We start from the raw sequence: 13,062 nt of genomic DNA on the forward strand, positions 1-13,062 counted from the left end.
TTGGTCCTACATCATGCTCTCAAGTGGCCATCTAAGCACTGCCTAAAGGCTCTGGGAATGTTTAACCTAGAAAAGAGGAGACTCATGGGGGGCATAATAGAGGTATTCAAGTTATTTAAAGATCTGTGACCAGCGGAGGAAGTAGATTTGTTCTGTTCAGTCCCAGAAGGGTCACAGGACTTGGGATCCAGTGCTTGACCACACCTGAAAGGTCATCAAATCCAACCCCCTTATTTTACTGAAAAGGAACCTGAAGTCTAGGGAGGCTATTGATAATAATAAAAGCTAGCACTTATATAGTGTTTTAAGGTTCAAAAAAAACATGTTACATATAATGTCTATGTATATTTGTTACATGAGTTGTGCTTTTCTTTTTTTTAATGGAGAGGGAAGTTAGAAGGGAGAGAAAATTAGTTTTAGTTAATTGAAAAAAATTTAATTTAATTTTTCTAAAAACAAGGAATGGGCTGCCTTGGGGCAGCAGTGGGTGGCCTTTCACTGGAGGTCTTCAATAGGAGGCTAGATGATTATGTCTTGAGTATATAGTAGAGGAAATTCTTATTCTGCTATGGATTGGCCTAGATGTCCTCAGAGAGCCCATAAACTCTAAAATTCGGTGATTCAGTGAGCCCTTCCAGTGAACTCACTACTTCAGGAGACAACAAGCAATAAGGCCACCTCACACACATACACTCACACACACACACACACACACAAATTAGTAAGTGGGGCTCATAGCTAATTAGGCGAGATTACTAAGTTTTCAGTGCATTTCCGGAAGGGGACCTACTGCATGGCTTCATACAAGACCACCCATGGGGAGGGGATGTAGTTCCTGACTTGTTTTGTGTGACTTTTAAGAGCTGCCCCCTCCCCCAGTTGGGATCCCCCAGAGTTCTTGGTTTCCCAGAGATCCTCCCCCAGTCCCTTTGAAGCATCTCCATGTGCCCAGCAGGTCCCCTCCTGGGTCGCTCTGTGTCGAACAGATGTAGAGACAGCTTAGTTGGATCCCAGATTACTGAGGAGCCCCCGTGGGAGTTTTTCTTGTCCAAATTTCATCCTGAAACAGGCTGCTGGTTGTCTCTGTCATCTCCTGGGAGGTTGCTCCATTGGCACCTCCTCCCCCCTCCGCCCCCGCCTTTCTCCCATCCTCCCTGGCTCTAGCTCCCACATTCTGCACACTAGGGCCACTTGGCACTTGACACAGTTCAGAAAGCAGAATGTCTTCACTCAGTCCCTGGGGGAGAAAGATGAGGGATGGGGTCAGGGGAGAAAGCGGGACTCACTGTGCCAGAGTTCATATATTTCTTTTTCTTCATTTTCTTTTTCGGGTTTACCACCTGAAGGACAGAAGAATTGGAGTGTCAGATGGGAGATGCCAGAGAGTCACCCTGCAGGGCATGGAAATTATCTGCTCCCGTTTCACCACCTCCCAAGGATAGGGCATATGGGGCATTTGTGGGAAGGGGGGAATAGAACCCAGGCTTTGAAAGACCATGAGGCTCCCCAGTTAGAGAACCTCATCACTCACTCCTCAATGCACCTCTGGGTCAAGTGGGGTCTTTCTCAGCTATCACCAATGTACCATGTTTGAAAGACCACCAGGTCATAGATTTAAAGCCAGCAAGGACCTCAGAAGCCATCTAGTCCAATCCCACCATTTTACAAATAAAGAGACTGAAGTTGAGAGAGATGAAGTGACTTAGGTTCATTAAGTCATAGATCTAAAGCTGGAAGAATTTTTAGAAATTATCTAGGCTAGGTTCTTCATTTTCTAGATGAAGAAACTGAGGTCCATAGAGTCTAGGGACTTGTTCTGGGTCACACAGGTGATAAATGACAGAGCTAGGATTCAAATCTAGTTCCCTTTCCAGGAGGCATTTCATTTCTTCCTCTATAGTTTGAGCTTACTTTCCCAGGCTTCCTACTCCATATTCTCTCACCCTTCAAGGCCCAGCTCAAATGCCACTCCATCCATGAAGCTTTCACTGAGTTCCCCCAAAACTCCTTGCAACTCTTGCTGCATTCATTGTTAAAATCACACCCAGAAGACAACCTGGTAAAGTGGCCACAGAGCTGACTTCGGAGGCAAGAAGACCTGGATTCAAATCCTGTCTCTACCCTACCCTGGCTGTATGGTCCTGGGTAAGTCACTTAAGCTTAGTGCCCCAGGCAGGTCTCTAAGACTATAAATTTCAAAGCACAAACCAATCTGTCTTGATAGAATAAGTTCCTCACCAACAAGTCCAGAGGCAGTTAGGAAGCACAGTGGATAGAGTTACAGGCCTGGGGTCAGGAGATCCTGGGTCAATTTTGACCTCAGACACTTCCTAGCTGTGTGGTCCTTAGCAAGCCATTGAACCCTATTTCCTGGCCCAAACTACTCTTCTGCCTTGGAACCAATAAGTACTTAGTATCAATTCTAAGAATGTAAAGGTTTTTAAAAAAAAAAGAATTGAAACTAAGACAGAAAGTAGGGGGTTAAGAAAAAGAAATGAGTCTATTTTTTAATTCATACTATATGCTACTTTATTTTCTTCTCAAAATCCTTCCCTTCTGTCTTAGAATCAATACTAAGTATTGATTCCAAGGCAGAAGAGCAGTAAGAGTCAGGATTTGAAACCAGAACCTTCTGTCTCTAGCTCTGGCTCTCAATCCACTGAGCCACTTAGTATCTCCCCACCATTTAAAAAACCAATGCTAAAAGTTGGTTTTTTTACATCTAATTTGAGGAAAATAAAATATTATTTTTAAAAATTCATCATGGCAAGAAAGACAGAAAGGAATGAAGGAAGAAAGAAAAAAAGAAAGAAGAGAAAGAAAGAAAGAGACAAAGAGAGAGAGGCAGAAACAGAGATAGGAAAGGAAGGAAGGAAGGAGGAAGGAAGGAAGGAAGGAAGGAAGGAAGGAAGGAAGGAAGGAAGGAAGGAAGGAAGGAAGGAAGGAAGGAAGGAAGGAAGGAAGGAAGGAAGGAAGGAAGGAAGGAAGAAAGGAAGGAAGGAAGGAAGGAAGGAAGGAAAGAAGGAAGGAAGGAAGGAAGGAAGGAAGGAAGGAAGGAAAGAAGGAAAGAAGGAAAGAAGGAAGGAAGGAAGGAAGGAAGGAAGGAAGGAAGGAAGGAAGGAAGGAAGGAAGGAAGGAAGGAAGGAAGGAAGGAAAGAGCTTAACCTTATTTGTCTAGCCCTTGCCTTTCGGTGGTCTTAGAGTTATTACAAAGATAGAAAGTAAGGGTTTAAAAAAAACCCAACAAAAACCAACCAAACCAAAATAGTTCTTTACTTACTATACTACACTGGCTCTTGTAATAGTGTCTTTCCTCAACAAGTTTTTAGTCTATTGAAAGCAAACACAGACACAAATAACTAAACACAAAATATATATACAAAGTAATTTGAGGCAGGAGAGTTCTAGCCCTATATATACTATGTATCTCTTTATGTGTCTCTCCTATTAGAATATAAGCTCCTTGAGGCAGGGACTTTCATTCTTTTCCTCAATAACCTCAGCCTAGCACATAGTAGGTACTTAATAAATGTTTATTGAGGGGGCAGCTAGATGGCTGAGCCAGAAAGATTGAGAGCCATAAATGGAAGATCTTAGTCAAATCTAGCCTCAGACACTTAGCTGTGTGACCCTGGGCAAGTCACTTGACCCCTATTACCTAGCCCTTACTGCTATTCTGCTTTGGAACCAATACATGATATTGATTCCAAGATGGAAAGTAAGGGTTAAAAAAAAAAAGCTTATTAATTGAGCAGATCAAGACAGGCTTCCTGTAGGAGGTGGCACTTGAGCAATGGGAAGCTAAAAGAAATCAGAGACTGCATGAGAGGGAAGCTGAGAAAGAACTATATTCTCGGGCTAGAAAATGGCATGAGCAAAGACACCAAGACTAAAGGGAACAACAGTAAGTGGTGATGAGAGTTTTCTCAACTAATCTGGTTAAGAGCTATGGCGATAGGTTCTGTTTTGCAACTAGAAATTTGTCACACAAGGTCAATGAGGTCTCCCTGGCTAACTCCTCCCTAAAAAGGCAATGAAACCATTGTCAGAATATAATTAAAATTTAAAACAAAAACAAAAATATTTTAAAAATAGAATGACGCCCCACCCCAAAAAGACCTAAACCAAACTCTGACCACTGTGACATCTAGTTACTTCTGCATATTGATCATATTGAACCCTAGGAGGTTCACAAATATAAACACAGACAGAACAATATTGAGACAGAGACAGACAGAAGCAGGGATGCAGAGAAACAGAGATAAAGAGGCAGAAAGAGAGAGAGAGAAAGATAGAAAAACAGAGGCTAGAATGAAAGTAGAGAAAGAAGGTCCAGCCTCATATTGATTTGTAGGATTTGAGATTGTACAAAGACTGTAACTAAAGTGTACAGCATGGAAGATAACTCAACAAAGAAGACTGGGGAGTGGTCAAAGAAGAGCCAGGACAGAATAGTGTCTCTAAAATCCATGGAAAGGTAGCATCTGGGTGGCTCAGTGGATAGAGAGCCAACCCTAGAGACCGGAGGTTCTGGTTTCAAATTTGACCCCAGACAAGTCACTTAACCCCAGCTGCTAATTTTTTTTTTTTAACCCTTACCTTCCATCTTGGAATCAATACTGGGTATTGGTTCCAAGGCAGAAGAGTGGTAAGGGCTAGGCAATGGGTGTTAAGTGACTTGCCCAGGGTCACACAGCTGGGAAGTATCTGAAGTCACATTTGAACCTAGGACCTCCCATCTCTAAGCCTGGCTCTCAGTCCACAATGAGTCACCCAGCTGCCTAGTTCTTACTGCTCTTCTGCCTCAGAACCAATACATAGTAGTTATTCGAAGGAAGGAAAGAAAGAAAGAAAGAAAGAAAGAAAGAAAGAAAGAAAGAAAGAAAGAAAGAAAGAAAGAAAGAAAGAAAGAAAGAAAGAAAGAAAGAAAGAAAGAAAGAAAGAAAGAAAGAAAGAAAGAAAGAAAGAAAGAAAGAAAGAAAGAAAGAAAGAAAGAAAGGAAGGAAGGAAGGAAGGAAGGAAGGAAGGAAGGAAGGAAGGAAGGAAGGAAGAAAGAAAAAAATGAAGGAAGGAAGGAAGGAAGGAAGAGAGAGAGGAAGGAAGGAAGGAAGGAAGGAAGGAAGGAAGGAAGGAAGGAAGGAAGGAAGGAAGGAAGGAAGGAAGAAAGGAAGGAAGAAAGAAAGAAAGAAAGGAAGGAAGGAAGGAAGGGAGGGAGGGAGGAAGGGAGAGAGGAAGGAAGGAAGAGTTTCTGTCTTAAAGATCTAATATATTTTGATGGGGGAAGACAACATATGAATGATTTCAGCTGCAAGTCAGATGGAAAAGTGCCATCTAAAAGTTAGATATCATCATCGTCGTCATCATCATTATACACTTCAGAGAATTTAAGGACAAGGCCTGGGAAAAAGTCATTGGATTTAGCAATCTGAAACCTTGGAGAGAGAAATTTCGTTTGAATCCAGATTGCAAAGGGTTGAGAAATGGGTGGGAGGTGAAAAAAGAGGAGGCAGCCAGAGCTTGGCTAGGAAAGGCAAGATAGCTGGAGGGGATGGTAGGGTCAAGTGAAAAGGGTTTGGTTTTGTTTTTTTTAAGGATGAGCATGATCTGGGCATGTTTGTAAAGCAGAAGGGAAGGAGTCAGTGGATAAGGAAAGACAGACAGGCAGACATAAGGGCCGAACAAGAGGGTCTCTGGGTTCCCTTCCAGCTCTGTGATCCTAGGACTGAAGGGGCAAGCAGGGTCCTACAGAATATGGAAGGAGACAGGTCAAGAGGAGCCAAGAGTGGGGCTGGTGTTGGCTGAGAGTCATCTGCAGAGGGGAGGGTTCATCACTAAGTGTAGAGGGAGGAAATGAGAAGAAGGGCAAGGGTAGCTACAAGAAGAAGGTTGAAAGGTACATTCACGTGCACACACGTGCATGTGCAAATTCACACACATGAAACGTCAATGTGTGATATAAAAATGTAAGTTATCCTACTCCTGTGCTCAGAGATACAAACTGGTTAGTGACACTGAAAAAGCCAATTTATTTCAGCAAGGAACAGAGAAAGCACTCCATGTGAAGCATGGCTAGCTAGCTGGAGAAACTCTCTCCTTCACCTCTAGGCACCATCGTTTTCTCCTCTGTAAAATTGGGGGTGGGGTGGCTAGTACCATCGGGTCCCCTTCCCTATTCTCTGGGGGAGGCCAGCTGGAGAGAGCCGGGACACCTGCAGAGGAGCGGCTCCCCCTAGGGGCCTCTGGGAAATAACACAGAGCTGGCCTCTGGCTCCCAACCCCCTCTCTTCCCTCCATCTCCTGTCTCTTGGTGGTGTGGCCAGGCACCTAGTGAGTGGCAGAGCCAGGACTTAAACACAAACTCCCTAATTCCGCAACACTCAATATTCTCAGCAGGGGAGCGATGCCTTCCTGCTCTTCCCAAGAGCCAGAGTGGCTTCCAGAAAGCCTGGGGCAATCTCCCCTCTAAGGTCCCCTCCCGTCTTCCTGGCACAAAGGACAGCTTTCTAGACCTGGAGTCAGGAGGTCCTGAGTTTAAATCTGGTCTTAGACACTTATCGTTTGTGTGACCCTGGGCAAGACACTTCGTCCTGTTTGCCTCCGTTTCCTCATCTGTCAAATGACCTGGGAAAAGAAATGGCAAACCATTTGAGAGTCTTTGCCAAATAAACCCTGGTTTGAAGCAGGGGGCCACTGGGTGACTCAGTGGATAGAGAGCCAGGCCTAGAGACAGGAGGTCCTGGGTTCAAGTTTGAAAGATAAAGAAATTGAGGCAAAGGGTAAAAGTGAATTATACAGAGGCACACGGCTAGTGGTTTGTAATTTCCTAGCTGTGTGTCCCTGGGCAAGTCACTTAACACCCATTGCCTAGCCCTTACCGCTCTTCTGCCTTGAAGCCAATACACACTATCTCTAAGATGGAAGATAAGGGTTTAAAATAATATATGCATATATTTAAATGTGTAAATGATAACAATAATATTATAATCAAAAATTAAAATAGTATATATTCCATATAATAATTTTCTATATATAATTAATCATTAGAATAAGTATTGATTCTAAGATTTTTGCCAAGAAAACCCCAAATGGGGTCATGGAGAATTGGACACAACTGAGTTACAAAAAGTTCCCCTGGATGGAGGGAAACTTTCTGGAGGGGTGGGATGGGAAATTCTCCACTTTCAGGGGCTTAATGGAAACAGCTTCATGTCCTAAAGTGGTTTCATTGAAAACCCGCAATCAGAAGGTCATTCATTTAGTTTCTTTTCCCTTGAGGGATCAGGGTCTCCCAAGTGTGAAGGATTCTAGATATTCTGATCTTCCCTCATCATTTGGTCCCTAAAAAGACTAAAAAGAGAGTCCAACAAGAAAGTGGTCTCATCATCCACTCCCTTCAGAGGCAGTGAACAAGAAAAGCAATACGTATCCAGTAAATGTTAAAAATGAAGGCTTTATCTACTTGTATCCTTTGACCCTTATTCAGTGCAATAAATGAATTTATTGACCACCTACTGTGTGCCCAGCCCTGTGCTAGGTCCAGTGGAGGACACAGGGCAAGAAGAAAGTGTGGTCCTTGCTCTCAGGGGACTTACAGTTTTGGGGAGTGAACAGATGAGACAAAGAGTCACACAAAACAACTAGAGGGCAATACATATAACCCAAGAATCCCTTGGTTCAAGCCTCACCTCTGACACACATTGGCTGTGCCACTCTAGACAGGTCACTTAACCTCTCAGTTATATATTCTCAAAAAAATATAGTTTGCAGAAAAGTTGCTAAGTTGCCTGAGTAAAGGGGATTTCTTAGTTGGAAGCGGTAGCAGAATTGTTCAGGTGTTTCAATTGTATCTGAATTTTCATGACTCCATTTGGGGTTTTCTTGGCAAAGATGCTCAAGTGGTTTGCCATTTCCTTCTCTGGGTCATTTTACAGATGAGGAAACTGAGGTCAATAAAGTGAAGTGACTTGCCCAGAGTCACACCGTTGGTAGGTGTTTGAGGCCAGATTTAAACTCAGGAAGATGAGTATTCCTAATTCTAAGCCCAGTTCTCTATCCACTGTACCACCCAACTGACCAAAATGAGAATACCTTATATCAATGAAATAAAAGGTTAAATGCAAACGACTAGGCTCTGACACTTGCTAGCTGTGTGACTTGGGGAAATTGTTTCACTTCTTGGAATCACGAGCTGTTTATTTTTTTTAATCTGGATTTAAAAATATATATATTTAGAGGGAGCAGCTAGATGGCTCAATGGATAGATAATGTATAAATATAATTATTCAAATGATTAATTATATAGAGAATATTACTATATAGAATATATACTATTTTAAATAATGATAATGTTATTATATTACTATTTATAAGTATATATATATTTTTTTAAACCCTTACCTCCCATATTAGAATCAATACTCTGTATTGGTTCCAAGGCAGGAGAACGGTAAGGGCTAGGCAATGGGGGTTAAGTGACTTGCCCAGGGTCATACAGCTGGGAAGTGTCTGAGGCCAGATCTGAATATATCTATTTCTATATCTATATGTATACACACACATACATTTATAAAAGGCACTTTAAAGGTAGCTTGACATAACAGAAGACATAGGGTCAGGAAGAATTAAGTTCTCTGTCACTTAACACAGCACCTTATAAATCCAAAGCACTGACTGACTGACTTACTGGAGCGCCAGTCTCTCAGAGCCCCAGGCAGGTCTTTAAGACTGTAAATTGTTAAGGGGAATAGGTTCCCTAACCCAGGAGTTTTCTATACCACTAAGATCATAGGCTGAGTCCTAATTCTTATCAAGTGATAAAATGAGTTGATTATAGACATTAAGTATAAAAGTTGTTTAGAAGAGTGGGGGAAGGGATCTCTGGAGAAAAAATCCAGGAAGGAGGTAGAACTTGAGCTTAGCCTCTAATGATATATAGGATTTGGCTGTTCAGAGAAGGGGTAGAACATTAAAGGTGGCAGGGAATGACATGGGCAAAGGTTCAGTGGCAGGAATTAAGTGGATGAGGCTGATGTGTTTAGTAATGTTCTCTCTATTTTTAAAAAAAATTTTCCACAGTTTCATGATTCTTGTTGTCTCCCTCCCCTCTTCCTTCCCCCCTCCCAGAGCCCATAAGCAATTCTTATATATATATATATATATATATATATATATATATATATATATATATATATATATATATTGTCTCCATTTTATAGAAGAAATCAAGTCCCAGAGAGGAAAAATTATTTGGTTAAAGGCAACTAGCTAGTGAGTATTCTGGGATTAAAACCCAGGATTTCTCACTTTCCTACTTGGTGCTTCCTCCTATACCCACTTCCCCCCAATTCTAGAAAATAGGACAGAGAAATAGAGACCCTTGGACACCTGGGCTGCCACTAGGCAAGGGCTGAGGGGACATCTGAAATCATAGCCTGGGCTTTTACAGCCCCAGACTAGCCCTCCCCAGATTCAGGCCTTCCCTAAAGGTTATGTGCTCTTTTGCTCCTTTGGAATGTACAGCAAACAGAAGGCTTTGGAAGCAGGGGACAGACTCACCTCGTAAATGTTGAATTGACTCTGCCCACGAGCCAGCTCCCGGTAGCTAGTGGTGAACTCCCCAATGAAGTCATGACTGCAAGGAAAAGCAAAACAACCTGAGCCCCAGGCACACTCCTCCCTCTCTACCCCTCTCCTCTTCCTCCTGACTCAAAATATCTCCCTCAAAAAAATCCAAAATTCCACCATTAGAGCTTTATTGCTGCAGAGCTCTGCCTTGGCCCTACTGCTTTGAGAAGGCCAGCACCCCTGAGGAAGACAGTTCTGGAATGGAACTCCTATGAGGAATGGTGGTGCTGTGGATAGAATGCTGGACCTGGAGTTGGGAAAACTCCTCTTCCTGAGTTCAATTCTGGCCTCAGAACCTTTCTAGCTGGATGACCCTAAGAGAGTCACTTCATTCCTCAGTTTCCTCATCTGTTAAATGAACTGCAGAAGGAAATGTCAAATCACTCCAGTATCTTTGCCAAGAGAACACCAAATGGAGTCAGGAAGAGTCAGACACACACATAAGAGAAAATGATTAAACACATGAAACAATAGTTTGTATATGCCATTGAGTCATTTTTTCAGTCGTGTCCAACTCCTCCTGAATCCATTTGTTATTTTCTTGGCAGAGATCCTGGAGTGGTCTGTAATTTCTTCTCCAGCTCATTTGATAGATGAGGAAACTGAGCCCAACAGGGTGAAGTGACTTCCCAAGGACACATAGCTGGTAAGTGTCTGAGGCTGGATTTGAACTCATATTTTCCTGATTCTGGATCCAGTGTTCTATCCACTGTATTCTCTAGCTGCTTCCAAACAAGCTGTAGAAATGAAAAAGTGGGGATGGTCACTAGAGAGCACTAGCTTACTGGTGACTAGCATTAAGGGAAATTGGGAAAGGTTTCTTGTAGAAGGTAGGGCGTTAGCAGAGACTTGAAGGAAACCAGGGAAGCCTGGAGGAGGGAGAACATCCCAGGCATGTGGGAAGGCCAGGGACAACTCTCAGGAGGCAGAAGATGGAGTGTCTTGTGCAAGGCAGAGTCATGAGGCCAGGCTGTCATTCACTGGATTGTAGAATACTGGGAAGGTACTGGAAAGATAGGAGTGGGCCAGGTTGGGAAGGGCTTTGAAAGCCAAACTAAATTTGATCCTGTGTCACTGGAATTTACTGACTAAGGGGCTGATAGTGCCTGAAAGATCACTCTGGCAGCTGAGTGAAAGATGCACTGGAGTGGGTACAGACTCGAGGCAAAGAGACCAACCAATGGGTTATTGCAATAGTTGAGGCATGAGGTGACGAGGGCCTGCACCAGGGTGGTGGCAGTGCCAGAAGGGGTGTGTACAAAACATGTTATGGAGACAGAGCAGTCAGGACTTGACCAGTGATTGGATATGGGGGTAAGGTGGGGTGAAAAAGAGCAAGGAGATGACATTGAGTTTACAAGCCCAGGTGGCTGGAAGGATGGTTCAGAAAAGAAAAAGAGTGAAAGAAACTAAAGCAGGTAGAATTCTATGTGATTTTCTCAGGGTTGTCTAGGAGATTATCTCCATCTTTCATCTACCAATCACTATTCTCCATCCTCCATCCCTATACTCCATTATGTATCCCTCTTCCATAATCTCTATTCCTATCATCCACTGTCTACTTCCCATCCATAGTTCTCCACTATCCATCTCTCTTTTACTAATCTTGTTCCCTACTCATACTTCCTATGACCCATTTTCAGTCCTTTCTTTGTCTTTTCCCCATCTTTGATTTTCCCATTTTGGTATTATCCATCCCTTTTGCACCCTCATTCCCCATCCTCCCTGCCCATTTCACACTCCTTATCCTTAGTCTCCTATTATCTTTTCCTCATCCCCTACCTGCACTTCTCATACATACATACTTCTCAATCCTATCTCCATCACACATTTCCTAGTCCTCATCCTTAGCTCTCCATTATCTATCTTTCTTTTACTATTCCTCTTTTCTTATTCTCTATAACATCCTCTTTGTCCTTTCTCAATCCTTCACCCCTTACCCCCCATTCCCCATTATCCATCCCTCTCTCTCATTCCTCATTCTTATTCCCCATCCTCCATTCCCAACCTGATGATCTTTTCCTCTTTCATATCCCCTATTCTCACCCCTGCATTTCCATGCTGTCCTCTTTATCCTTTCTCCATCATTCATCCTCCATTTCCCATTAGCTCTTTCACACTTTCCATATCCCTTTCCCATCCCATTATCCACCTCTCCATTCTCACATTCCTATTCATCTCACACTCTTCATTCTCATCACCCATTTCCAATTCTCCATCCTCTGTCCTCCATTATTCAGTACCCATCCTTCATTCTCACTCCCTATGTCCACCATTCCCAATCATCTATCCATTTCCCATCCATCACTTTCCATCTCCCATTTGTCATCTTCTTTCCCCCTTCTCATCCCCATCTCCCATTTCCAATTCTCTTCTCCTCTCATCCTCTACCCTACAACCACCCCCTGGATACACATATGTATATTTAAGAACTGAGCAGCTAGTAGCATTTTCTTTGATGTTACTCTTGAAAATTTGCTTTTAATGAGGCTTTGCAAAAGGAGTAGCACTGTCACTCACACCCCCTCCTATGTATCCTTTTTACCTCTGCCAGAATAACCTTCCTTATGCAGAGATCTAATATATCCCTCCCCTGCCAAAAAGCCTCCAGCTTCCTTTATCCTCGGAGAAAAAAATACCAACTCCTCTGCATAGCACTCGAGGGCCTCTACCCTCTTTCCTCCACTCTATATTTGTAGCCTCAGATCCTATTACTTCCCTCCACATAATCTATGCCTCTGCCAAAAAGTCACTTTCCATCTCTGAAAAACCAGGGAGTACCTGGAAAAGCACTGAATTTGGAGTCCAAAGGGTCTTCATGCAAACTCCAGCTCTGCCACCCATGACAAGTGTGATCTTGGGCAAGTCACCTGGACCTCAGGATTTCCATCTAGAAAATGTGAGATGTTCTACAAAATCTTTAAGGTCCCTTCCTTAGCCTTCTATTTGTGATGTTCCTTGCATACAGAATGTGCTCTTTTCCACATCCATGCTTTTGCCTAATCGTCCCTATACCTAGAATGCCAGGTGAATTTTTTTAAAGCTTTACTTTCCATCTTAGAATCAATACTAAGTACTGGTTCCAAGGTAGAAGAGCAATAAAGACTAGGCAACTGCCGTTAAGTGACTTGCCCAGGGTCACATACCTAGGTGGTGTCTGAACCAAATTTGAACCCAAGACCTCCCATCTCTAGGCCTGGCCACTGTGGCACCTAGCTTCTCCACTGATAATTTTTGTTGTTGTTGTTGTTCAGTTGTTTCAATTATGTTTAACCCATTTATGGTTTTCTTGGCAAAGATACTAGAGTGGTTTGCCAAGTTTTCTTCTCAAGCTCATTTGACAGATGAGGAAACTGAGACAAATAGGATGAAGTGACTTGCTGAGGGTCACACAATCTTACTTACTAGTATCTGAGTCACATATACTTAGTTGTATCT

General features: G+C 42.8%; 1 protein-coding gene across 4 annotated transcripts in view; it reads right to left on the bottom strand.

Annotated features, from left to right (window-relative positions):
* Nucleotides 1-13,062, bottom strand: part of CPNE5 (copine 5) — a 203,236-nt gene that overhangs the window by 30,696 nt on the left and 159,478 nt on the right. For all 4 annotated transcript variants that reach the window (XM_056818145.1, XM_056818148.1, XM_056818146.1 and 1 more), the window contains 2 exons: nt 9,556-9,631; nt 1,287-1,340 (listed from right to left, as the gene is read on the bottom strand). In XM_056818145.1, the coding sequence (XP_056674123.1) occupies nt 1,287-1,340; nt 9,556-9,631 (130 nt within the window). The remainder of the gene's footprint in view (nt 1-1,286; nt 1,341-9,555; nt 9,632-13,062) is intronic.

The sequence above is a fragment of the Monodelphis domestica genome, chromosome 2 (genome assembly GCF_027887165.1).
Source record: "Monodelphis domestica isolate mMonDom1 chromosome 2, mMonDom1.pri, whole genome shotgun sequence".
NCBI lineage: Eukaryota > Metazoa > Chordata > Mammalia > Didelphimorphia > Didelphidae > Monodelphis > Monodelphis domestica.